At 42.1% G+C, this 26,662-nt stretch overlaps 3 protein-coding genes and 1 non-coding gene across 5 annotated transcripts; 3 read left to right on the top strand and 1 right to left on the bottom strand.

The window, feature by feature from the left end:
• Window positions 1–4,832, top strand: LOC4330014 (E3 ubiquitin-protein ligase PRT1). The gene is made up of 8 exons (XM_015767241.3): window positions 1–404; window positions 1,022–1,050; window positions 1,141–1,320; window positions 2,140–2,211; window positions 2,298–2,468; window positions 2,550–2,750; window positions 3,606–3,718; window positions 4,289–4,832. The coding sequence occupies exons 1-8, from the start codon at window positions 262–264 to the stop codon at window positions 4,604–4,606; spliced, it is 1,227 nt and encodes a 408-aa protein (XP_015622727.1). The 5' UTR covers window positions 1–261; the 3' UTR covers window positions 4,607–4,832.
• A 4,223-nt stretch (window positions 4,833–9,055) lies between these two features.
• LOC4330012 (very-long-chain aldehyde decarbonylase GL1-4-like) lies at window positions 9,056–14,918 on the top strand. The gene is made up of 10 exons (XM_015772132.3): window positions 9,056–9,222; window positions 9,473–9,696; window positions 9,798–10,030; window positions 12,384–12,603; window positions 12,755–13,136; window positions 13,224–13,331; window positions 13,627–13,827; window positions 13,933–14,031; window positions 14,190–14,360; window positions 14,451–14,918. The coding sequence occupies exons 1-10, from the start codon at window positions 9,163–9,165 to the stop codon at window positions 14,610–14,612; spliced, it is 1,860 nt and encodes a 619-aa protein (XP_015627618.1). The 5' UTR covers window positions 9,056–9,162; the 3' UTR covers window positions 14,613–14,918.
• A 527-nt stretch (window positions 14,919–15,445) lies between these two features.
• Window positions 15,446–15,516, top strand: TRNAG-GCC (transfer RNA glycine (anticodon GCC)). The gene has a single exon. It is a non-coding gene; the product is annotated as a tRNA-Gly (tRNA).
• Window positions 15,517–15,869: 353 nt separating this feature from the next.
• LOC4330010 (probable inactive histone-lysine N-methyltransferase SUVR2) lies at window positions 15,870–25,131 on the bottom strand. 2 transcript variants are annotated; one of them, XM_015767909.3, is made up of 10 exons: window positions 24,942–25,131; window positions 22,268–22,349; window positions 21,287–21,482; window positions 20,749–21,133; window positions 18,137–19,233; window positions 17,679–17,944; window positions 16,934–17,000; window positions 16,793–16,843; window positions 16,442–16,532; window positions 15,870–16,245 (listed from the first exon to the last, which is right to left on the bottom strand). In XM_015767909.3, the coding sequence occupies exons 2-10, from the start codon at window positions 22,312–22,314 to the stop codon at window positions 16,220–16,222; spliced, it is 2,226 nt and encodes a 741-aa protein (XP_015623395.1). In that variant the 5' UTR covers window positions 22,315–22,349; window positions 24,942–25,131; the 3' UTR covers window positions 15,870–16,219. The 2 variants fall into 2 exon arrangements, with proteins under 2 accessions (XP_015623395.1, XP_015623394.1); XM_015767908.3 differs by having other exon boundaries at window positions 24,952–25,131.
• Between the last annotated feature and the right edge of the window lie 1,531 nt (window positions 25,132–26,662).

The raw sequence follows: 26,662 nt of genomic DNA, 5'->3' as shown, positions 1-26,662 counted from the left end.
GGGCACCTCCTCCTCCTCCTCATCATCAGATCACCTCTCGAGCACGGCGCACCACCTCATCGGCCCCGTACTCCCCCGTCCCGTTCCTTCGTTCCGATTCGGTCCTTCGCCTCCAAGGCTCCAAGCCACCCGCGACCTCGAGCTTCCCTTCTCTCTCTCTCTCTCTCTCTTTCTCTCTCGCGGCCTCGCGTCCGCCTGCCTCCTCGCGACACCGCCCGTTCCGTTCGAGGGGGGGCGAAGCCGGGTGGGAGGGGGAAGAGGATGGCCTCCGAGGACGGCTGCGGCGGCGGCAACCCGCCGGGGGACGCAGCGGCCGCGCCGCCGGTGTGGAACGCCGCACCTGCGGCGGGAGCTGGCTGCGGCGATCTGGAGGAGGACCTCCGGTTCCAGTGCTGCGTCTGCCTGTGAGTTACGCCGCGTCTTCTCTCTGTTTTTTTTTTCTCCGCCCATGTTGTAGTGACCTTTGCCGGCGTATGAGCAGACGATCCCCTTTCGTTGATTGGACGTTCGTGCTGCGTGATTACGCGCCCTCGCTTTTGATCCAGTGCAATTCGCCGCTTATTTTCGTCGTTGATATTTTCTTTTTTGCATCGATTTTATGCTCTATACATTGCGCCGTCCCTAAATTTTTGCGTAGTGATATTAAGCTTAGATATTGTTAATGTAAGATCTCCATCTAGGAATACCGGTGACGAATTGTAGCCATAATTTGCTCTAGGTGACGGGAAAAGCAATTGTTGAGCTCGACATCTTGCAACATTTAGGGGAACATCTAAATAGGTTTAGATCATGCTCTAGACCTTTGATGGCGGAGGGCCTGCAACAGTCTGTTTTGTTGCCATTTGTCTAAACTGCGTTTTACATTGGCCTTCTCTTGTAAATGCTGAAAAGGCACATTGTCTTGCTGTAGTTTTTTTTTACTTTGACTGGTTTTGAATCTCTGGTCATTGTGTTAATTCGCAAATGATGGCATTTAAAGAAAGCACAGATATCTTATGTAGTTGTTCAATCTTTCTTGCAGGGAGCTTCTGTACAAACCAGTTGTTATTGGTAAGAGTTTGCTGTTCATGCTAACATAAAGAGCAACCTGATTGCATAGTATATATTTTTTGAAATCTCATTTATCAATTACTGGTGCAGCATGTGGACATATGTCATGTTTCTGGTGCGTCCACAATGCTATGCATATCATCAGGGAGTCTCATTGTGCTGTCTGTAGGCAGCCTTATAAACATTTTCCTAGTATCTGTCAACTCCTCCATCACTTGCTTATAAAGCTTGAACCTGTGGAATACAAAAGAAGGGAAAAAGAGGTACTAGGTAAGTATCCAAAATCCAAACCATTAAACCTCTTTCATAATATAAACAATACTGTTCATAGTAAATGTTTGTATTTCTTGCGAAGTATGGATACTGCATGTATTGTGTTTTGCATATGAATACACCGTCAATTTCGATGCTCTTGCAGATCTAGTTCAATTTTTTGGGGGTCATGTTTGGATTGTTATAGAAGCATTTATATTTCAAAATTATTTTGCGACTGCCATCTAAAGTGCTAGAACACAACCAGTTCTACTGAGCAATAATGCAATTTCATAATTTGAATTCAAATTCATCAAATCCAAATTGATTGGGGTCATCAGGGCAGAAGGGAATGTGATGGTGTATTCATGTAGAGGGTGAGGTTGTTATGGCATCGATGGTATAGGTTCCTAGTTGGCTGTGCAAACATGGATGTCAGAGGATGTTGCTGGCAATATGGGGATAGGGATTTGTAAGTTTTGGGTGAGATCATTGGATGAGGAGGATATTGGTGAATACATTGCCTTAGAGTTTGTGTTTAATGGATATTGAAAGTGTAGAAAAAGTTCACAATCTTATGCTGAACAACACAGAGTTTTTTCGCTTTGCAGTTACCATGACAGTTCTTAAATTTCACAATTCACACTATATGGATGAGTCCATCCAGTTTTACGTTTTGGCTTATTTTTTGTAGCACCAGAGTTTCAAGAATTACAGCACGCTTAACAAACCAAACATGGTTTCCTCTTCCAATAGCTGTTTGCCTGATTTCAGTAATTAGCACGTCCTATTTTTCTGCAAGTTCTTACTGATGCTCTTCTTTTGGTTTCGACTCAGAGGATGAGAAGCGTGTGGATACATATTCTCCACAAATCATTGAGTTTTTAAACTCCAAGAGCAACAATTGTGGTAAGAATTGTGCCATACAACTGCAATGATATTTGTCTCAGCTCTCAAGTTTGCCTGAACTTATAAGATGTGCTACCTTCTGCAAGAAATTGATGGGGAGAATAGACCTGAAGAAAGTAATAGTCGACCTCCACAAGAAGTTACATCTGATGGCAACACTATCAATGGGCATCCGAAGAAAGTTAAGCTGGAGGACGTGTCATGTGCTCTTTGTAAGGAGCTGTTGTATCAACCTGCTGTTCTTAATTGTGGTCATGGTAAGATTTAAAGCTAGAATAAAAAATGTTACGTATTGCGCTAATTGTCTCACATACTGACTTACCTTTATTTATGAAAAGTGTACTGCATGTCCTGTTTGTCGTCCTTGGATGATGGTGCACTCAAATGCCAAGTTTGTGGAGGTCTTCATCCAGGAGATTTTCCTAATGTTTGCTTGGATTTGGACCATTTTATCGAAGACTATTTTCCAGCAGAATATGACTTAAGACGAGAGAAGATTAAGCTTTTGAAGGGTGAATGCAATCAAGGATCATCTTCAGGTAAGCTTATCTCACATGGTGTATTTTCTTATATACCATACTGATACAGCATATTAAAATTAAGGAAAAGATCCTATTATTTTTTTAGAAGTAATTTTCTAACCATAGGGCGATGTTGCTTATGTGAAGTATTTCTAGTATATGGTGTAGCATTATCTTCTGCATGAAGAGATTGGCGTTTAGAACAAGATTCAGTCAAACTTTTGAAACTTTCCCCATCAATAACTTTTAAAATGCTTAGCTTATTTTTTTTAAAAGTTATGTGAAGATTTACCCTGAAAATCACTATGATAATATCATCAACTTATTAGAATTTATAAATTTATTTCCAATATAAAATTGTGAAAGCTGTACTTTGAGGACTGTAAAAAAGTCAAAAGTCATGTATGCTTTGACCGAAGGGAGTTACTATCTTACTGGTAACAATGAGTATTATATATTTATATGCCAATAGCCACTATGATTTATCCTATGATGTGAAATGCGTAGATGAATATTAGCAATAGTTTGTAGAAATTAACCACAAGATTTTATACTACCCCAGTTACAGGTCAGTAGGCCACAACCAGTGATACAGCACTGGAAGAGTGAGAGGAACCAGCTTGCTGCTTTCTGGGACAGTCATAGGAAGTTGGTTTCGATCTACTATAATTCTCTACGATACTGGGCTAGTTCTTTCAATTGTCTGAAAAGATAGCATGGATAATTTGCCTTTCCTGTTTTGCTATTGGTTATGGAAAGTTTGGGCACGAGTTATGAAAGTGATATCTTTGTAAATACGTATAACTTTCGAAAGGAATACCATAACTGATTTCTTCTTTCATGGCTAACTGTTTTTTTTTGTGGTGTGGTTAGGTACTTCATGCATAAAAGAAGGCAGGGGTAGACCAACAAATAAGGAAAACCGTGCACATCAGGATGATGACTTGTCAGATGTTCATATTGGGGTTGGATGCGATTCATGCGGGGTATGCACAAGTTGTGAACTTTTTAAGATTTGGTGAACATACATCCAATGGATAAACTGTTCTAGTCGCCTAGTAATATCCACCATGCAGCCCAAATAGTGATTTTTGGTTACTGGTAGTACTTTGGGTTCACTCAGTGCCAGAAAAAAAATGATTTCGTCTCTTAAATTATTCACACTAAGTTGTTGCAATCTCCATATTCTATCTTGTGATCACTTTGATGGGAACACATTTTCAAATTTTATTTAAGTTATTAGTACTTAATTCAAGTGTAGATTTGTGTTGGAAAATTAGAAATTTGTTTGCAAGACGAGGTTTACATAAGTTATGTGTCCAGTTGTTTAGTGTTCTCTAGCCTTTCTGGTTTTAAACCTTCTAATGTACTCCCACCGTCCCTTAATATAAGGGAATTTGGAGAGATGTGACATCCGTCCAAAATCTCTTATATTTTGGGACGGAGGGAATATTGTTTTACACAAAAAGGAAGCCTTAAATATTTTATAAGGTACATTTGTATCATGCCTTTATTCTCACTTCTCTGCTAATATGAAATTGACGAATGCATTGCAGATGTATCCAATACGAGGGAAGAGGTACAAATGTAAGGACTGCACTGAATTAATTGGATTTGACCTCTGCGAAGAATGCTACAATACAAAATCGAAACTTCCAGGCCGGTTTAATCAGCATCATACCCCTGACCACAGGATGGAACTTGATCATTCAGCACTCTTCAATAGGTTGATGAGGCTACAAGGGATACACGAGGAGGGCCCAGGAGAGATAATCATAGAAGGTGCATTTGTTGCTCCTGACGCTGTGGTGCATATAATAGCAGATGATCATGAGGAAATCGAGGATAACGGTGAGGATGATCACTTGCTCTAGAAACGAATCAGTGGTATTAAACCTGAATTTCGGCATTGTCCTTTCTTTAATGTGGAGGAGGCTACATGAATCATGAATGGTACTGTATGAAATGGAGGGATTGAACAAAGCTTGTAGGCGTGTAACGCCCATAGCCCCTTACTTCAATCTAATGGGAAACATCTTATTTCTGCTTTTGTAATCTACATTTATATTCTTGTTAATGGAAATACGAATGAGAAAAGAACGGCACCAGGTACAGCGTATCACAATTCACAACTGCACAAGCGAAGAAGCATCCTGTAGTTATTAATGTTTTGTAATAAATACCTTTTGTTTTATAAATCTTCTTTTGCACGTCTAGAAGCCTGGTAAGCTCTTTTCCTTGAGGCTCCAGACTTCAACAAAAGGGGGTGTTTAGATCTAGTGGTGTAAAATTTTGGCGTGTCACGTCGGATATTATATAGGTGTCACATGAGGTTTTCGGGTATTTATGAAAAAAAACTAATTACAAAATCCGTCAGTAAACCGCAAGACGAATTTATTAAGTCTAATTAATCCGCCATTAGCAAATGTTTACTGTAGCACCACATTATTAAATCATGGAGTAATTAAGCTCAAAAGATTCCACAAATTAGTCACAATCTATGCAATTAGTATTTTTTTTAAGCTTATATTTAATAGTTAATACAGGTGTTCAAACGTTCAATGTGATAGGGTGTAAAATTTTTCTGTGGGATTTAAACATGACCAAAATAGAATGTGCAATCTCGTCCCTCCGTCGCGAGCGGATTTGGATCGGCTTAAACAGTAACAGTGTATGTCATTGGATGTAAATTGGGCGTGCCAGATTGCATACTGTACTGTACAAAGTACTGTAGCATGAAGTACTGTAGCCGTTGTTACTGTAGCATTCGATCTGAGCCGTTGATCATAAAAACGGACAACCAAATTTGCGTGCAGTTGTTATCTCGCGGTTGCAACTTTCATGTATAACTGCACCTCATCCCAATTCGTCGCGAGCAGCTCCAGGATCACGGCGTAAACCCAGGAGCGGAGCCCCACCGGCACGGCGATCAAAGTGCCGCTGCTGCATGGGCCTCCCCCCTCCCCCTCCTCTCCCACCAGGAACAACGACGCCGCGTGCCCCTTGATCGCCACGACCCAGAGCTGTGCGGTCGTGTGGAGTGTGGACGAACTGGCCTCGGGCTGATTACGTAGTTCCGTGCCGTGCGCTTTCGTTTTTCATGACTACGATTATGCTTCTGCATCCGCTTGCGCGTGGAGCCGTGCACGCGCGAGTGAGCGACACGGCAAGGCAACGAGGCAAAGGCATAGAGCACGCGAATGGGGGTGGGTGAGTGGCGAGGCCGTGACGGGAGAGAGAGGCAACGGGAAATGAGGTACGCTGCGTACGCAACGCGCGGGGGGCGTAGTGGTTGGGCCGTGTCTTCATCCAGCGGTTGGGCCAGGTTTCAGCTTTGAATCCTGCGCGCAAAGGGGGAGAGCAAGGAACAAGTCCATTTCAACTCTGAAATATAGGTTCAATCTAATTTGTATCACTCAACATCAATATCAAATGTTAACTCCCTAACCAATAAAATCAGTCCAATTTAACTCCCTCGGCTATTTTTGCGGGCGGTTTTTGTTGATGTGGCTCATTGACCTAGTCTAACCAGCTGAGTCAGGGGGCCCATATGTTAGTGACTATTTTTCTTCACCTCTTTCTTTTTCTCTTCCTTCTCTTTTACCCATCAATGCAATTGGGTTGCTGGTGAGCGAGTCCCCTCGACCAATGCCCCCGACACGGCACTCTGTGGCACCGAGCTCGTTAGATCTAGCCCGAGGCTCGTCAGATCTAGATTTGAGAGGCGGCGGCGGCGACAACATGAGTACTTCCTCGAGCGTGCAAGGCCACTCCAACAAGGGTGGCTCGTCAGATCAAACTAAAGATCGATGGTGGCAAAGACGGAGGAAGCTCGACAGCGGCAGTGGAGAAAGTTCAGGAGGGGACTGGTGCTTCACATCTTAAGGGCACGACTTCCCCGACTCCTCGACACGATTTCGACCGTTGCCTCATGCATCATGGGCCTTCATCCTAATAAGACTTATGTGTTCTTATAGAGGCGCAACCCATACTAACGTGAATGAAGATCTTCAAATTAGCTATGTGAGGCCAAACTTCACCTCACCGTACACTGTGAATGGCCTTACTGAACCTTCGGAATGAAAAAGATTATAAGGAAGTGGACCTCCACCATTATATCAGCAAGGAGAAACTTTTGATGGTATTTGTTTATAATGAAGATGAATACGAAGTTAGGATACACAAAACAAGAAAATCATTAGCGCATGATTAGTTGAATTTTAATTATTGTAAACTTTAAATGACTTTATTAAAAAATAAATTCATTTAATATTTTTAAAACAACACCTATATAGAAAATTTTTGGCATAAAATATACCGATTAGCAATTTAAAAGATGGGCTAACGAAAGTCGAATAAAATATGTAATTTTAACAGAGATGAACACCGCCAATGAGGGATTTTGTACCGGTGGAAAGGAAAATTCTTCCTTTCTCTCTCTCTCTATCTCCGCGGGAAAAATCTCTCGTGTGCCTTTTCATTATTCTAAGTTTGACTAGCATGATACTAGTAGCAACTAACGCTTCTCTTTTCAACTCCATGGCATCACAAGCTGGCTAGTTGCTGCTGGCCAGTGTATCGCCGCGCCGCGAAATAGACGAACCTACAGGGTGTGTTTGGTTTTGCTTGCACCATTCTAGCCTGGTCCGTATGTTCCATCCAGGCTTACCCTAGCCTGGATAGGTGGGTGCAAATAGGGTTGTTAGGTTGGTTGTACGAGTTAAGTTGGTTGATTGTACGCGCAAATTAATCCTGTATACAAGAGATATTATTTGGTTTGGTGTATGAGGTTAGAATATGGTTACCTCCTCTTTTGTATGGTAAGATTACCCCTTGCAATTTTAGTGTACCATTCAATTGTAGTTATAGTACTATTCAATCAGCCAAATTTTGTTAAAATCTGTTGCATATGTAATGGGTGAATTGGTATAAAGAATTATAAAAAAAATAAATGGTGCCAACGATCAATAATTCGCCGCTTTATATACGCTATAACAGGTGAGGGAAAAAAATAAAAAGAAAGAAAAGAAAAAAAATGTGCATCTCGTTCTCGTCGATGTCATCCTCCCGCCGCCGCACTAATCGTTGCTGCACCGGTCGCCGTCCTCCACCCGCTGCGCTGGTCATCGCCGCAGCCCTCCTCCGCACCGGTCGTTGTCGTCCTCCACCCGCTATGCTGGCTGCCACCGTCCTCCACTCGCTGCGCTGGTCATCGCCGCAACCCTCCTCCTCCGCACCGGTCGTCGTCGTCCTCCACCCGCTGCGCCGGTCACTGGTCGTCGCTGTCCTCCACCCGCTCTGCTGGCTGCCACCGTCCTCCACTCGCTGCGCTGGTCACCGCTGCAGCCCCCTCTCTTTCCCCACTGCTCGCTACCGGCTACCCTCCCGGATCTGGTGGCCGGCGGCGGAAGAAGGTGCGGGACGGCGACGATTGAAGACGGTGGCCAGGGATTGAAGAGCTCATCGTCGTTCTCTCCGTCGAGCTCGTCGCCAAACCATCGCCTCTGGCTTCGCTCTCTGTCTAGGTATGAGGAGGGGGGGGAGAAATGAGGACGGGGCGGTGACTCCATCGCAAGCTGTTGCGTGCTCGGTCCCGACTCCCTATTAGGAATGCAAGTGGGTAGTCCCGCTATCCGTATAAAAACCCGTTTGCTAGTTTATTTTTCACGTGGTAGTATAAAATTTAGAAGAAAAAATAAACTAGAAGTGAGATAAGCGGGCTAAAAAAACCCGCTTACCCGCTCCACTTACATCCCTACTCCTAACACGTCGCCGTGTATAGTTTGTATACATACCCGGGACGAGGCAGGCACCGGGCGTCGGCAAGCGCGTCCTGCGTGACCGACCGGAAGAAACTTTTTCAGTTGTTGCAACCGCTAGCTCTCGCGCCTTTGCCTGCCTTGTTGCCTCATGCGCGCGCCGCAACGCAAGAGTGAAACACGGAGGCCGCCGCGCCCGCGTTATGGCGTAACCGCGCCGCAGTATACCGCATTAAGGTGCTGAGTCATCCCCGTACTGTACCTGTTTCTCTCTCTCTTTTTTTGACGCATCAATGCGCCCTCTGCATGCATGCATGCATGCCTGCCTGATTGGAGCCCCTGTCCTTGGCTGCAGTAGTGACAGTGGCCACAGACGATGACCTTGTGGCTTGTGCTGATTCTGACCGTCTCGATTGAATGACGACTACTCAAAGACACAGACACCCACACCATGAGAGAGGCACAGGAAAGAGAGGCGTGTGCGTCTCCATATGCGCTTCACGCCTCTCTCACGGCCTCCCTCAACACGGGTATAAAAGGCGAAGCAGTGGGTAGTGCTAGGTTGGGTTGGTGCTTGGCTAGCCACGGTATTATTGCGTGAAAGAGGGGGAGGTGAGGACGTGAGGTGAGGTGAGGTGAGGCAGAGTGACCACAGCGACGGCAGCGTAGCCATGGCGACCAGGCCGGGCCCTTTGACCGAATGGCCGTGGCATAGGCTGGGGAACTTCAAGGTACACGCCCAAATTCTCACCTTCTGATTTCTGAGCGAAGAAAACATGTTCATCCTTTTTCCTTGCTCCCCCGTTCGTTCCTCTTGATGAACTTCAACAGATGCAGTTGTTTGCATACAGTGAATGGCCAGCCAAATCCAAACCTTAAAATTGCACATCCCAGTACATGCATGCAGTTTCCTAAAAAAGATGATTATATTCTCGGCTAGTAGCTTTGTTTGACATGCATGGCATGGGGTGGCATGCGCAGTACGTGGTGATGGCCCCCGTGGTGGCGCACGGCGCGCGCCGGGTGATGCGCAACGGGTGGGGCGACCTCGACATCGCCTTCTCCCTCATCCTGCCGTCGCTGCTGCTGCGGATGATCCACAACCAGATCTGGATCAGCCTCTCCCGCTACCAGACCGCCCGCAGCAAGCACCGCATCGTCGACCGCGGCATCGAGTTCGACCAGGTCGACCGCGAGCGAGGCTGGTCAGTCACCTCAACACGCACACGCACAACAACAACAACAACAACAACAAGCAGCTACCACCACTGTATATATTCGTGCTGATTTGCGTTGCGTGCTGCAGGGATGACCAGATCCTGTTCAATGGGTTGGTGTTCTACGCGGGGTACCTGGCGATGCCGAGCGTGAGGCGGATGCCGGTGTGGAGGACGGACGGCGCCGTGGTGACGGCGCTGGTGCACACGGGCCCCGTCGAGTTCCTCTACTACTGGTTCCACCGCGCGCTGCACCACCACTTCCTCTACTCCCGCTACCACTCCCACCACCACGCCTCCATCGTCACCGAGCCCATCACCTGTAAGCCACACGACTTAAAGGCTGTGTTTCTTTACTCAATATTCTCAACTCCATCCTACTTGTTTTTCCACGCGCACGCTTCTCAATCTATTAAACAATGCTTTTTTATAAAAAGTTTTCTATAGAAAAGCTTTTTTTAAAAAATCACATTAATCTGTTTTTTTAAAAAAATAATTAGCCCTAATTTATCATTTGCTAATAAGTGGCTTTGTTTTACATGCATCAGTCATGAGTTCACACAACTCATAGCAGCTCATCTCACTTCGTTAGTTTTTGTTTAATGCCTTATCATCTCATGGGTGTTCATTTAATTAACTTGTTAGTACCGTACCGTGTCTCACTGTTCAGTCTAATAATTGTTATATATAGTTGATTGCGTTCTTAGATTAATGAAGTGCGCAGATCATAAATAGTAAGCACAAAGTGGCCGATATTGACTCCTCTCGTTTGTTTAATTTCATGAAAAAACTTTTTGTCACTTGCCGGAGATGCCATGCCCTACATTCCTAGTATGTTCTCGAGTTAAAATATGATGAAGTAGCAGTTGCACTCCTCGGAATAACACATTCTTAGATAATTAAAGAATTCGTCGTAGCTAAGAACAACACACATGAAAGTAAAGAATGACCAGCAGGATGCAGGAATCGAATTGAAGACACTGTACGGAGTATTAATTTCAGACCAACAGCTCATCTTCTACCAGAAAAAAAAAATCACAAATGTTCTGCCAACATCATTTATGTTCTCTGATCCATGAACAGTACCACAGTATCTTTTTTTTTTTTTTGCAATGCACCTTTTCATGACAAAAGAAGAAAAAGAACACCTACGGGACGGGATTGTGATATGTCCAGTCTGAGGCTCTGAGCTTCACACTGTGTCACTGTCGTAGAGTAAACGGCATAAATTGGCTGTACCTGCTAGGCAGAGAGAGAGAGAGGCCCGTCCAGCCTGCAAGAAATGAGAAATGCATGTGACTTTCTGAATTGCAGCGCTGATGTGTTCGATTCAGTTTAGGACCACTCCCGGTGCAGGCCAATAGTAGGAGTATTACCTTTCCTTACCAATTTGACCGATAAATGCTGGAAAGAACGGCCGGTATACTCCTATTGACATTTCACATGGCATTTGCAGAGCTTCAGTGATGATGGGTGAACAGCCTACAGTTTACAGCACAGAGCCTGTAGTTTACAGTACAGAGAGTACCCAATAAAACGAGACATAAATATTGCGGCTTGCAGAAAATGCAGTTTGGACCACCTCCACAACCTTCTGATCTAGATATAGCTGTTGCTATTACTGATACTGAATGGAAAACTGAAAACAAACATAGGTTAAGGGTTGGTTTAGTTCACGCCAAAATTAGAAGTTTGATTGACATTGGAACGATGTGACGGAAAATTTGGAAGTTTATATGTGTAGAAAAGTTTTGATGTGATGTAAAAGTTGGAAGTTTGAAGAAAAAGTTTGGAACTAAACTCGGCCTAAGGCCGTGTTTAGATTCAAACTTTTTTTTTTCAAACTTGCAATTTTTTCGTCACATCAAATGTTTGTATATATACATAGAACATTAAATGTGGACGAAAAAAAACCAATTGCACAGTTTACATGTAAATCGCGAGACGAATCTTTTGAGCCTAATTACGCCATGATTTGACAATGTGGTGCTACAGTCAGCATTTGCTAATGATGGATTAATTAGGCTTAATAGTTTCGTCTCGTAGTTTAAGGCGGAATCTGTAATTTGTTTTGTTATTAGTCTACGTTTAATACTTCAAATGTGTGTCCGTATACTTCAAAAATTTTGTCACACGAACTAAACACAACCTAAGTAGAATACTTCTTCCGTCCTTCAATGACTTTTTTTTAAACAAAGTTAACAAATTAGTAATAAGGGTAAAAGATCGAAGTGCTCCTCATTAATAAGAAAGTAGTATTGTTAGTGATAGTTAGGGGTATTGAAGGGATACAAAATCTTAATTCACGGACGGAGGGTAGGTAAGAAAGTTAAAATAAGTCTTTTATGGGCAAGGTTGAAAGACTAGAAATGAAATCCCTTTAGGACAAAGGGAGTAGTTTTTATCAAACGTTGGCAAATACAGGTCCTACAAGTAGAACAATTCGAAAGGGATTGATCGACTATTATAGTTGCTTTCTAAGTAAAAGAAAAGATCATATATCTGGGAGGAGGCTATTACCTGAAATTGAACGAGGTGTTTTAGCTATAAAACATCAGTGTGATGTTCATGCATAGGTCCTGTTGTTTTTTTATAAAGCACATATATAAGAGTATGTACCTACCCTGTTAATGCACAATTACTATTGGCACTTACAACGATTTTATACATTGCAGCTGTTATTCATCCTTTTGCTGAACATGTGGTCTATTTCATACTGTTTGCAATCCCCATACTGTCAACAATTTATTTGGGAAATGTTTCGGCCATGGGCATTGTGGGGTACATTGCTTACATTGACTTCATGAACAACATGGGACACTGCAATTTTGAGTTGGTGCCAGAGTGGATTTTCCAAATCTTTCCACCCCTTAAGTATCTGATCTACACCCCATCGTAAGTGCAACACTCTTCTCTCATGTATCTATCATAGAAATGTATTACCAACGTGATGACAGATTGGATCACTGAATTCACATAACTTGAAGTTCAGCCTCGTGAGTTCATAAACCCAATGCTAACAAACAAATGCTATTTCCTTCTGCAGGTTCCATTCTCTTCATCATACGCAGTTCCGCACAAACTACTCGCTATTCATGCCATTTTATGACTACATATATAACACCATGGACAAGTCATCTGACGAGCTGTATGAAAGCTCACTGAAAGGAACGGAAGAAACACCTGACCTTGTTCATCTCACGCATATGACCAACTTGCAATCAGCCTATCATCTAAGGATAGGAATTGCATCCATAGCCTCCAAACCGTACAGTGACTCTGCGTGGTACATGTGGACGTTATGGCCCTTGGCATGGCTGTCAATGGTACTTGCATGGATTTATGGGTCCTCAGCATTTGTCGTTGAGAGAATTAAACTAAACAAGATGAAGATGCAAACATGGGCATTACCAAGATACAACTTCCAAGTAATCACTTCCCCTCGCTTATGCATTTCTAAATTCAAAGGTATGGATTATGGAAGATACTAACTGTTCTGGTTTTGCACTCTGCAGTATGGCCTTACGTGGGAGAGAGAACCAATCAACGACTTAATTGAAAAGGCAATATTGGATGCTGATATGAAAGGGGTTAAAGTGATTAGTCTAGGACTACTGAATCAGGTGTGGAGTTCTTACCTTTAAAGCTCGTGTAATGAGAATCAAATTAATAGTTTAATGGCATGGTAAAGGTTGAAAGTAGCATGATAAAACGTGCCAAAAATAAACAATAACAAGAAAATCTCATGGACATGTCCTCTGTTTCATGTTAAAAATGTGATTAGTTGAAAAAGGACAGCAGGAGTGCAAAAATTTAAGTTTGTGCTATTTTTAGGAATTCTCAAATTGCATTTTAGAGTGTGTATAATCCTGAATCATCATGAGAACTGAGCATTTTTTTCCCCTGTTTCCTCTTCAGGCAAAGCAGCTCAATGGAAACGGTGAACTATTTAGACAGAAGTATCCAAAATTAGGAGTTCGAATTATCGACGGAAGTGGCTTAGCTACTGCAGTGGTGCTAAAAAGTATTCCTTCAGATGCAAAGAAAGTTTTTCTTCGTACAGGCACTTCTAAGATAGCTCGTGCCATTGCCATTGCACTATGTGACAGAGGTGTCCAGGTATAATCTATATATCAATTTGCAAATCATCGTTGTCTTGAATATATTTTGGTTAATTTTTCTCATAATTTTTGCCTTAAATTGCATTACATTAATCTGGATCAGGTGATCATGAATGAAAAGGAGGTATACCACATGCTCAAGTCACAAATACCAGAGAACAGGGCAAGCTATTTGAAACTCTCGAGCGACAACGTACCTCAGGTAAAAAAATTGTTGCAAGAAATGGTGACAAACTCTCAAGCAACATGATGCACCTGTAGACTCTTCTACTAGTAATGTTAAAATGTAGCTTATAGACTCTTCTACAAGTAATGTTAAAATGCAGCTTATATTCATGCTAATACTTCATGTTATTGCAGCTTTGGATAGTACACAATATTGACGACAACGAGCAAAAGATGGCGCCAAAAGGAACAATTTTTATTCCCATATCACAGTTCCCCCTTAAGAAACTTCGCAAGGACTGCACTTACATGAGCACCCCAGCAATGAGGATCCCGGAGGAAATGAAGAATATCCACTCCTGCGAGGTAATACAGATATGTTATCTGCTTTGTTAATCTGAAAATATACGACATCAAAGAACCTCTTCTTAATAGTGCTACTACCTTTGTGGTCAGAATTGGCTTCCAAGAAGGGTGATGAGTGCTTGGCACATTGCTGGAATACTTCATGCTCTGGAAGGATGGAACATGCACGAGTGTGGGGATGAGATGATGGATATTGAGAAATCATGGTCAGCTGCCATTCGGCATGGATTCCTTCCTCTCACTAAAGCTTGACACCTCTGGAAGCATGGATGGTGTATTCCATGCTAGTAGATGATGCTATGATTTCCAGCAACGGCATAATCCATTCATTATCTAGCTTGGGAACCAGATGGATTATTCACTTATTATCTTACTATGTTTGTAATACTGAGCTTGGGTACTGATAAGTCATGAGGAGGCACAGTGCAAACGAACTTAATTCCAATAGCTCAGTATTTTATAATCTATAGTCTATGTCAGTTCTGTAACATTACGTTTATCTCTTATTTGAATCTTGTGGGGGAATAATTAAAATAATAGGCAATGTTTTCTTGTTTAGACTTCGCAAAGTAAAACCTGACTGATCGCACGGTCAGTGCTCTTGAGACGAGACAAACAAGACCAGGTAAAGCTAAGCTTACTCGCTGGCTCGCTGCTACTATCGTTTTAGCCTTCCCTTAAAGTTTGATTCGACACTGTAAAATTCGCCCATGACGCTCTGCACAAAATCTTTGAAACTAGTGGCAACACAGCAAAATCAGATGCATCACTGGCTTCACACTTCTAAGGCTGTGTTCTTTCCTGGGTGATCTGGGTGATTGTGAGTGAGTTTGTTTCGTTTTCCGCACGCACATTTCCCGAACTATACGGTGTGTTTTCTTTTGCAAAAAAAATTTATAGAAAAGTTGCTTTAAAAATCATATTAATCTATTTTTAAAATTTAAAATAGTTAATAGTCAATTAATCATTTGCTAATGGCTCACCTCGTTTTGCGTATATTCCCAATCTCCTCGATTTCCTCTCCACTATCGTTTGGTTTGAAATGCTTCGTTCAAAAAGGAAACCATCGACCCTTCAAGCACACAGCACCAGTGGTCTAGTGGTAGAATAGTACCCTGCCACGGTACAGACCCGGGTTCGATTCCAGGCTGGTGCACGTTTTGTTCTTCTCTTACCTTTTTTTTTAACCGATCCGATGACTATGATCTCCAAAAAGTAAACACGCAGAGTATCAGAGTGTACTCTCTATTTGAGTACCAGAGTACTAGGCATATGTTTGTGTCATGGAAGAGTTGCACAGTGTATTCTTCCGATGACTATGCTCTCCACGAAGTAAACACGCAGAGTATCCGACTATCAACTGCATGTATTGATTCAGAGTGTACTCTATATCAGAGTATCAGACTACTAGGCATATGTTTCATGTTTGTGTCATGGAAGAGTGGACAGTGTACTCTTCTTTCTTGCATGCCGAAAATGAAGGGAAATAGTGCTGGAAGAAAGCAGAAATGCTCCACATACAAATGATTCCCCAATATAATGCATTGAGCTAGAGCTATATCATGGCAGAGAGTTCACATTCCAGAATTCTTTACATCACTTGGTATTGGTAAAAGGAACAAAGAACGGGCAACCAAGCATACTGCTTTGCGGGCAACCAAGCTTGGAAAAAAAGGACAGCAGTTCGTATGAGCTGTTGGAATATTTAAGTGCTGAACCAGCAGTCTGTAACTCTGGAATCTGGATTGTTTATCCTATTCCAGAGAAAAATTACTATATCATCTTTCTGGACGATACCATCAATGGCTCTGCATTGACTTCCTTGAATCACTTGAATAGCAGAGTAGAGAATTCATAGGTTAAACCCGCGCCCTCGATTTAGATCCTGTGGCAGTATATAAACTTTTGTCAGCTAATGCAATTTCATTGATGAACCAGACGAGTGCAGCAGCATAGAACCACTCATCTATACATATGGAGACACAAGGTAAATGCCTCACAGAATCAGCATTAATAAAGCCATATTTTAGGGGAGAACCTCAACTTCCTAAATGCACATATAGATGCCATCAGGAACTTACTGCGCGTTTTGTCTCGGCAAAACTCACTTCCGCAATGACATTTGAATGCCTTCACAGGATGGTCGACATCATCAAAATCAATCCCATAGTCCTGCAGGTAAACACAAGATCATGGCAAACTTCGAAAAATGACTTACAACAGGTAGTGCTCCATATGCTACATGATTCAACCAAACAAAGGGGGGATACTATCTATGGGAAAAGCACTAATGAGTATCAAGTCACAAGGTGGCCACCAAAAGGTCAAAAAGCCCAAAACATAAGATGAAAGCAAATTCAACTAGAATGTCTGAAAATGGTTATAGTCCACATGAAATGGAGCTTAAATTTAAATTGTGGAGTACAACCTACCCATGTGAGTTCCTCAAAAGGCTCTATTATCCTTGTTGTGAAGAACGCCAGCTAACCAAAAAATGGAAGACACAGAATAAGCTCAATATGGTTTAACTTGGACTAATATATATCAGTTACAAGCTAAAGTTGAAAAAATACATGGTAATAATGGTGGTCGGGCGTCTCGATCTCAACAGGTATTCCTATAATATTAGCATCAAAGCACCTGAAAACCGTACAATGATATGCCAGGTCAAGAAGGAAGAAGTGTTAGATTCAGCAGAGCACAGAAGCAACATTTTTTTAAGAAATACTTATATATTCAAAATTTGGATAAGACTTTGTTCTGTTAGCTAGCTTCAAATAAGAGTAACATTGACTTAACTATCTTGATTAAGTGCTGACATCAGGCAATAATATAGGTTGCAGCCAAACAATCACTAATCTACGACATCAGGCAATAATATAGGTGCAGCCAAACAATCACAAATCTACGATGTTGTTCACAGTTTTGTAACGAGAAATATCATATAATGACAACTGAAAAGCACATATTAAGTTAGTTCACAGAACCAGGGTTAAACGCTATGGTCCATGAGGTTTTAGTTGGGACCCCACTGGTAGCCATTTACCAGTCACACCAATTGTCAATTTTCAATGAAATTTCCTACACTTTCAACTTGAAGCACACATATCATGGAGAACTCACTAAATCGCAGAACAGTCAGAAAATGTACATCACCAGGTTCTCACTGGGAAAACCAGAAAGCGACAAGAACCAGCTCATCCCTTTTTTTACCCATCCCATAGAAGCAACAGCTTCATGTATTACAGAGGACTCCATAACAATCATTAGACGTTCTGGTAAAAAAAGAATCCATTATTATAAATAATAAATGGATACCTGTGGTTTATAAATCTTGCGACGTTACCATAAAACGTGGCATCTAGACAAAGGGCTTCCTCATCCTTAAGAACACCTTCAGTACCCCAGTCGGCATCAAGTAACAATGGGTATGTGTGCTTTGCTTTACCAGTCTTTTGAATTGTACGGTCATACAACTCAATGTTCGTTAATATTTCACCAACATACTCACAAACAAAAGCACCTCGAGGAAGTTTCTCAGTACTGCGCAATCCCCATCCTTTTTTTTCAGGGGTTAAGAACACCTGAAATTTTAGAAAGAACAAGAAAAATTATTAAAACACGTAAGCAATGAGATGTTTACTGTGACAAGCACATGATCATACACATGATGCACTATCACAACAAACTGCTGCAGCTAACATCATAATTTCAACAATATTTGGCAGTTGACAAATTATCGTCAAGCTAGCAAAAACTTTGATATTATTACTTACCTGTAAATGGCGTGTGATGCCTCGCTGCACCACACGGTTTCCACAATTTCTAGTGCAGCCGCATTTTCTCCAGCACTCCTTGATGAATTTCCTTGTAAGGTGTCCTTTACAAGGACCAGGATTCATTTCTGTGTTTGATGAATCAGAATTTACTTCTATCTTCATTCGTTCGTTTGGGCAAATCTTGCAGTAGAAATGGGGATGTTTAAGTGGTTCTCGAATCATTGAGATACAGCTATCTAGAAATGCTCCCTTAAGAAGGCCATCTGTTGTATAAGCAAACTCTCCTCCTGTTTCTGCAGCACACGCACAAGGAAGTGATTGTGCCAGACAATCTCTGAAACAATCAGAACAGCAATTGTCATCTCCGATTCTAGCAAGGGAGATGTTTACATAGGCTTCTTGGAGTGTGATATTGTGTGGTATGTAGTGAAATGGAGGAGGAAGAATCCCATTGCCATATTCATTAATAATTGGAATCCTTAAACGTTCTTCACCTTTTGTGATATCATTGACATCATGAGGTGGTCTGTTGGCACCAATATGTAGTTGATGCGGAACAACCGGCATATTACTAGAATTCTGGCTAACTCCAGCAACAGTGCAAGAGGAAGAAGTACCACCAAGGCTCATGACATTATTAGGTGGCATAAAAGCGGAATTAGCTTGATTTGACTGCAATATTTGCGGCACTGAAGGTTTGGACAGAATGTCCAGGGCAGGAACAGTTTGTATGATGCCTTCATGTCTAGGTCCACTAGATTCAACAATACACTGGCAAGTATCTTTAATAAGATTCTTAAAAGAGAAATTGGGTTCTAGGCTCTTGTATTTCCTAAGGCATCTAGCCTCCATTTTCTTGCAAATTAATTTAATGTCAGGCAGATGAAAATCAGAACGGTTTGCCAGGGAAGAGTTGTATGTGAATGATAGTTTCCCAGCTCCATAATTTGACAAAACTACCTCAATGTTGGATGGAGAATCCTTGCTGCTTACAATTTCCTGGTTGCTACACGCAACAGCCCTGTTCCTTTCATGCGCACCAGATACACCTTCATGCTTCTGATCATGGCGAGCACCAGAAGTCCTACGTGCATCTTCATAACGTGAAAAATAGAAAATCCAAAAGACTTGATTAGAAATGAAGTAAAGAGCTAGCAACAAGCCAAAAAAAGAATATAAACATGACAGCAACAACAATGACACTTTCTGCAGGAAGCAAAGGACATCTCTAGAATACTCCAATATTGTTCAGTATCACTAGACAAGCATGCTCGCAACAGAGTAGAACAGGGATTTAAAGGACTGACATTTGTACAGTTATTAGAGATCAAATTCTAGACCAATTCTTTGCCAGGAGATATCAACATCCAGAGCTCTAGACCTCCCTGCCCCATCCCCCAAAATAACAGACATAAGATCATAATCCCTCAGACATCCACACATAAAATTCTATATATCCAAAAAACAGCCACATGTTTTTTTTTCTTTTTGCAAAAAGTGTATACGATATGTGAATAAATTCCACAAAAACAACACTACCTTTCACAAAACTATAAAAATCACACTTCTAAGCAACAATTTCAGATAACTATGTGAACTTACTCTCTCTCTATATATATACCATTATAGAGGTATACGTCCACTCTTTGACCAAAATTGACAACACAATTCGAAATAATCTCTGGCCAAATATAAATGGTCTTTAAGTTAATAGTCACAATGCAAGATTTTCACAACTTCTCTGATCGCAATATATTGGCAACAACATTATATCAATATTAGTTTTTTTCGCCGGGAAGGCCGAAGGAGGCCATCTGAATATCAATATTAGTTTTACTTTTGGATATATTGACAACCCTAGTTCAAAAGGAGTGACCACAAAATCCCACAGAAATATTACTTAAATAACGGGTCTTTTTCAAATCCAAGTTTGAGGATCATGATTCTTATTGTGAAAGTAGTAGTAAAAAATTCTCTTTAAATAATAATGCACTCATGTCTAGCAAAATGCTTTACAATACACGCTTGCTCTCAAAGCCTCAACACCCCATTAACTGGAATTTATATAAAGTATTCCTTTCAACTCTAAACCATAAGTAATTCATCTTTTTTTTAAAAAAAAAACGCTACAGTGATGTGTAGGTAGGAAGCTGATTAACAGACCAAGACTATATTAACATAATGTTAACAAATTGATAAAATAGCACTGAAGTTGACAACAATACAACCCAACAATTAAACTTACTCCATGAATTCCCAACAATAAGTAGTCATTAATTTTGGATGGTCTATGAATTAACAGCATTATGAAAGTAAATTGATGATGGACACACTAATATTGCTTTTATGCAGCTGATTTAGATACATTTGTCAAATTTCAAAATGTTGTTACCGCACCACGCCCAAAAGATGTTTTGGAACGGATAGAGTGGAGAGAAGAATATTTAGATTAGCACACTCAGGTAGACAACATTAATAGGCTGGGCGACCTGTATGTTTTAGTTTATACAATAAAACTAGATTAATTTGTGGGAATCCATCAACAAAGCATTAAAAGGTTAGCATTTTCATATAAATTATTAACACTATGTCGCCTACAAAGATATTACCTTTGCGAGTACTGGGGGCTACAACTTGCGGACAAGTAGTTGCTACTGGGACCTCAAAAGTTTGAAGGTCTTGACCATGGCATAATACAGCAGAATTATTTTCAACAATTGTTGTATTCTTTGCAATGCTAGGGCATGTATGTGGTTCCTTGATCAGTAATTGTGAAGAAGGCAACTCCAAGTGGGCCCTGGTGACTTTCTTCCCATTAACAGTTCGGGCAGACAGTGTGCCTCGTCCCTGCTGTGGTGGAGCTTCAACAAACTCTCTATTGTCATTGCCATGCATCTTGGATGTAGGATTTTGAGAACGCTTTTTTGTCTTAAGCTTCTTGTTAGATTGGTCTGCATCAAGATTTGTCTCATTAGCTTGCCTTTTCTGTCCTTCCTGGTACATCACCAAAACTTGAATCAAATCAAAATGGCAGATTAATGAAATAATAAGATATATGGTGCTCACATAATAAAGAATAAAACTACACTACTGACTTAAAGAACCAAATATTTAATAATATGCCAGAACAAAGCAAAAAGATTATACTTTGGGATCTGAATCACAAAATATAGCATCAGCAAGAGCCAGATAATTATCAGCTTCTATATGCACCCAGTTGTAATCGAATAAGTTTAGTAGATTATTCAACACGGGCGCAGCAGTTTCCTTTAGGATACCAATATCAGCCATGGCTCTGATAGCAGCATCAAATCTATCCTTGGAAATCTTTGGAGGAGCCATCCTGCTTGCAGTGGAACAAATCAGCATGGCACATTAACACGTGATATCCTTTGAGAAAGCAAGTGATAAGAAAAACCATATACACATACTAAGCATGGTATCACAAACATCTTACGAATGTACAATGAAGTTAAGATTGTGATACATTACGAGAAGTTGTGGACTAAGCACACTAGGCTACAGGACCAACCACAAGAGTACTCCAGGTACAAGCTAACTTATTTATCCTTGGAGAAGGGCTGTGCTTATTGCTGAATTTTCAATCTATTGTGCATGTTAATATTATTCTTTCAGTCAGCATTTGAAATAGATTACTCACCGGATAATTGCCACATACCATCTACTTGATTATAGGAAAAAATTAAATATTTTGAGGAATAAACTTAACAAATAGCACTATAACCAGAATGGTTATATATGCCAGGGGAAGTGACTAGTTTTCATGACACAGCAGTGCAACAACAGGAAAAACAGAAAATGAGTAATTCATACTACTTGAGCAGCTGACATCCAATCTGCATTATTATCTCTCCATGTGCATGCAAAGTTAGACAACTTGAGCAGCATTCAGAAATGTATACCTTGTTCAGTGTTACATGAGGCAGTAATGTTCTGTAAGATGTGTCTATGGTTTAGTATAAGAATTCTGAGTGTGCAAGACATGTCATATATTCGTGAATTATTTTTTTTTTGCTGAGTGAGATAGAGTTTGGAATCGGATAATATCATCGGATGCCCATAAAAACAATTGTATTAAAAAATGCTGAGTAAAAGAATAACTCTTACGACAATCCCGTGTCACCCGTTTTCTCTTTGCCATTGGGTTTGGCCATTCCAGTCCTTAGCTGAGATGTGGAAACTGCTGACCCTGCAAATACAATAGTGTCCGTGAACAGAAGCAGAATACATATAACCTTTAGCTCAATTGTTCATGTTTCTCTGCCATCAGAATGCAGTAGCAAAAACAAACATCATAAGGAAATCATGCTATAAAACTGTGTCAGAAATTGGCACTTTTAGGTTATTTGAACAGTACTTTCTGTTCAGAGAACTGTTCAAGCTACAGTAGTAATAATCTCTTTTTGAATTGCAGTAGTCCATAAATAGGTGTATAATGATCATTTACTAAATATAGTTATAATGTAAGCCATAGTGTCGAGTTGATAAGACTAATAATATGGGCAAGTGGTTTACCTTGTTCACAATGGACGAACAAGTTCAAAAACATATAAATCTGGTTTGTAGAGGATAGGATTTCCTCAAAAAAGATATAAATTCCCTTCTTAATTAACATATTGAATACAAACAAAGTAAAATCAATTTCAGATCATATTAGTCACTGGAAACGGGGTCAGTGGCAGCGAATCCTAGACCCGGGAACGCCATCCCCGTTAAGGGAACGCGGGGTCATTTTCGTGCCCACCTTGTAAAAACCTCTCACAAGTAGCATACCACGTTTCTCGACCCCGTTCCTCAATCCCGTCGACCCGGGAACTTTGTGACTAACAAACGCAGGAAATTGCAGTACTATCCGATCGGTATTGAATATTGGTTTTGAAATCCAGTCTAAAACTTTACATGGGTGAATCCACCCATTTGATACTACAAATATCCCATTGCAATTGTCATGGAAGGAAGTCGCAGTCCTATCTAGATCACTCACATCACCAAGTCTATTGTGGTTCTGAAACATAAGAATGCCATTTCTGCCCTAGCTATATTATATCCTGCTGCATTTGACTGAGTTAATCCAAACAGTTGCTTAAAAAGGCTTCAGCAAAAAAAAAGTGGGAAAATCGTAGCTACAAACCTATGGAAATATATTTCAATATTTCCCATGCAATCATTTTCTTTAATAAAACATTTGATATCTGGTCAAATTTCCCACCCAAACTATGCGCAACTCCATTAAAGCTTATTTGAATATATAATTTATTATATATATATATATATATATATATTCTTTCTTCTATTTTCAATCTACATAGCTATAATCTAGACCAACCATGACTAGTGGCATATATCTTTCTCTTTTTTTACCTCATTAACATGGTAATTTCTAGGCCTTGAGAGCAAATATGTTGGCTCCATTTAACCTTCACTAACTTATATAATACTCCCTCTGTCAAAAAAAATATAAACAGGCGCCCCCTCGCTGTCGCTACTTCCTTTGGTTGGTCACCCTTAACCGTTGCTGGATAGCGGACCGCCTCCCGAGTCGTGGTTTGTCACACCCGGATCGATGTGTTCTTTGTGATCAATGCGAAGAGACGATTGATCATCTCTTGGTCGAATGCCCGGAATCGCGGCAACTATGGTGGGTTGCATTCAAAGCTATCGGGCATTCGGAGTGCTTACCGCTCATTAACACTCTTTCTTTTCATGGTTGTGTGACTGTCATAAGAAGATGGTCAAGGAACATCGCCGGGGTTTCGACACCATCGCAACATTGGTTGCATGGACGATCTGGAAGGAAAGAAACAATCGAGTCTTCAACCAGAAGAGCAGAACTTGGGTGGAGGTTGCAAGGGTTATGACGGGTGAAGCGGAGCTGTGGCGGCTAGCAAGAGCTGCAATCCCTGTTTTGGTAGCCCATGTTAGTGGAGAAGGGTCGCAAAAATTTAGTTGGAGATTAGGCTTTTAGTTTTTTGTTCTCCTCCTGTACCCTGTCCCCTTCGTTTTGTCTTTTTGGCCCGCTTTATACATACATTTATTCCTTCTTAATACAAAGATACGCTCCTCGTGTATTCCAAAAAAAAAACACTTTTGGAGTTTTTCCCGGACATTAAGAAGAGGGGTTAAATTACATTAGGGATGGTTGTGATTGGTTGAGATGGGAAAGTAGATGCAGAAATTAAATGAGGGATGGTTGAGATGAGGGAGTAAGTGGAGAAGTAGCTATATTTTCTGACGGAGGAAGTATATAGAATCTAGCCTTTTGAACAAATACCCAAGGCTGCATTCTGATATATTATGACCTTTTGAACAAGTACTCAATGTTGCATGCATCTAATTCTTCACATAGAACGCCTCCAACTCCCGAACAGGAAGCTCACAAGTCGGCACAATGGTGGATTTGGGGGCAATAGTGCCAAAGGCACGCCCAGATCTCACAAATTTTCACACAAGAAAACTAAGCAGGAGAAGCAGCCTTATTGTGATCAGAGCAACAAACGAGCAACTCAAAGCGACTGAACAGGCACCCAAAATACAATACGAGCAAAGCTCCTCAACCTCGGAGCGATCACATTCGCACACCCAAGCAACGCGGGAGGACATCGAAACTTCGCAGAAATAGGCCGAAGAAAAACCCTCATACGAGGAGCCCTCACCCCGCATCACAACAGGGGCGGACCTAACGTGGTGCATGGTGCATGTCCCACCCGGCCAAAACCCCAATTTGCTTCAGAGAAAGAGGTGCGTATAGAGAGGGATGAGGAGGATGAGGATGTGCGCGTACGGGAGCTCACCGCGGCGAGGGTGCGGCAGAGGACCGCCGGCACCGCTGCCGCTCGCGGGATGGGGATCGTCGCAGGCGGCGGCCGGCGGGCGAGGAGACGGGAGGGGAAGGCGAGGGGACTAGGGCGCGAGGAGGAGGAATTAGAGGCGCCACCTGCTGCTGCGATGTTTGGGCGGTACGCGCTTCTTGTACCCTCGGACCTCGGTCGGTCTCCCTGTAACCTGTATGTGTGTGTGTGGATCCACTGCCATCGGCTGAAACAAACCCGGTGCTTCGGGTTGGTGACAGCTTCATACATTCCATTTTGCATCCGTGTTAATGTGTTAGTATTACGTACATCAACCGGGTGTGTCTGTCAATATAACTTACTTTCTTTTTTTCTCACCTTATAATTAATGACGATTGATCTTCGTTCGTGGTTGGGAGGATATCCTGAATAGGAGATGACCATTTTAATCCCTATAAGGCTGTGTTCGCTCTAACGTGCGCACAGAAAACAGAACGGTCCATTAGTATGTGATTAATTAAGTATTAGCTAATTTTTTTTCAAAAATAGATCAATATGATTTTTTAAGCAACTTTCGTATAGAAACTTTTTTTAAAAAAAATACACCGTTTAACGGTTTGAAAAACGTGTGCGTGGAAAACGAGAGAGATAAGTTAGGAAACCTGAGTAAGAACACAGCCTAAGTGTTTTTGTTTGTTGGCATGGGTGGATGAGACGATCGAAAGAGAAAATATTCCACGTAGATACTGGATAAACATATCCAGCCAAATTGACCGAGTGAGAGTATCATATTTAACCTTGAACATGAACCAAACGTGCACTTTATTGTATCCAGCCCTACAACTTCCTTAACTTGTGATTAATCTCCATTCACTGTATTCTTATTCCTTCCATAGATACAACGTTCACTACTAGAAAAAGCATTTTTGCATATGGCCAAAAGCAATTTTTTCAGACGGAGAGGAGGATCGCCTGCAGACCAATGACTGTGAAAATCATCTATTTTCGCAGTTGGGGCAATGGCCCGCCTGCGAAAATCCAATAAAAAAACAAAAAAAATCACCTCGTCGCCGTCCATGCGCATGCCTCGCCGCCACCGCCCTCCCCCGGCCTCCTCCGGCTGGATCTGGAGGGGAGGGGATGGGAGCCGCCGCCGCTGCAACGGGAGCCACCGACCACACGCGCGCCTCGCCGCCGCTGCCGCACCGGGAGCCATCATCGACGTCGCCGACCACGCGCGCGCCTCGCCGCCGCCACCCTCCCCCAGCCTCCCTCCGTCCGGATCGGGGAGGGGAAGGGAGGGGAGGGGAGCCACCCACGTCGCCGTCCACGCCGCCGCTGCCCTCCCCCGGCCTCCCTCCGGCCGGATCTGGGAGGGGAGGGGAGGGGAGCTACTGCCGCCGCACCGGGAGCCACCGATGTCGCCGTCCACGCCACCACCGCGTCCGCGCACTCCGCCGCTGCGCGCTCTACCGCCGCCGCGTCCGTGCCGCCGGTGGAGGGAGGGAGGGGAGGGGAGGGGAGAAGCCGGTGGAGGGAGAGAGAGAGTTGAGAAGATAAGTTTGGGGAAATGAGTGGTGGGGAGGGGTTGGAGGAGTAGATAAGTATCATTTTTTTTTGAATGTACGATTTTTACAGGCGGACCACATAAGGTGCGTCTGCGAAAATAGATTTTCGCAGACGCCGCTTAAGTGGTCCGTCTGTGAAAATACAG

This window comes from Oryza sativa, chromosome 2 (genome assembly GCF_034140825.1).
Source record: "Oryza sativa Japonica Group chromosome 2, ASM3414082v1".
Taxonomy (NCBI): Eukaryota; Viridiplantae; Streptophyta; class Magnoliopsida; order Poales; family Poaceae; genus Oryza; species Oryza sativa.
The sequence above is the reverse complement of the archived record's forward strand: the minus strand, read 5'-3'. Positions and strand labels throughout refer to the sequence as shown.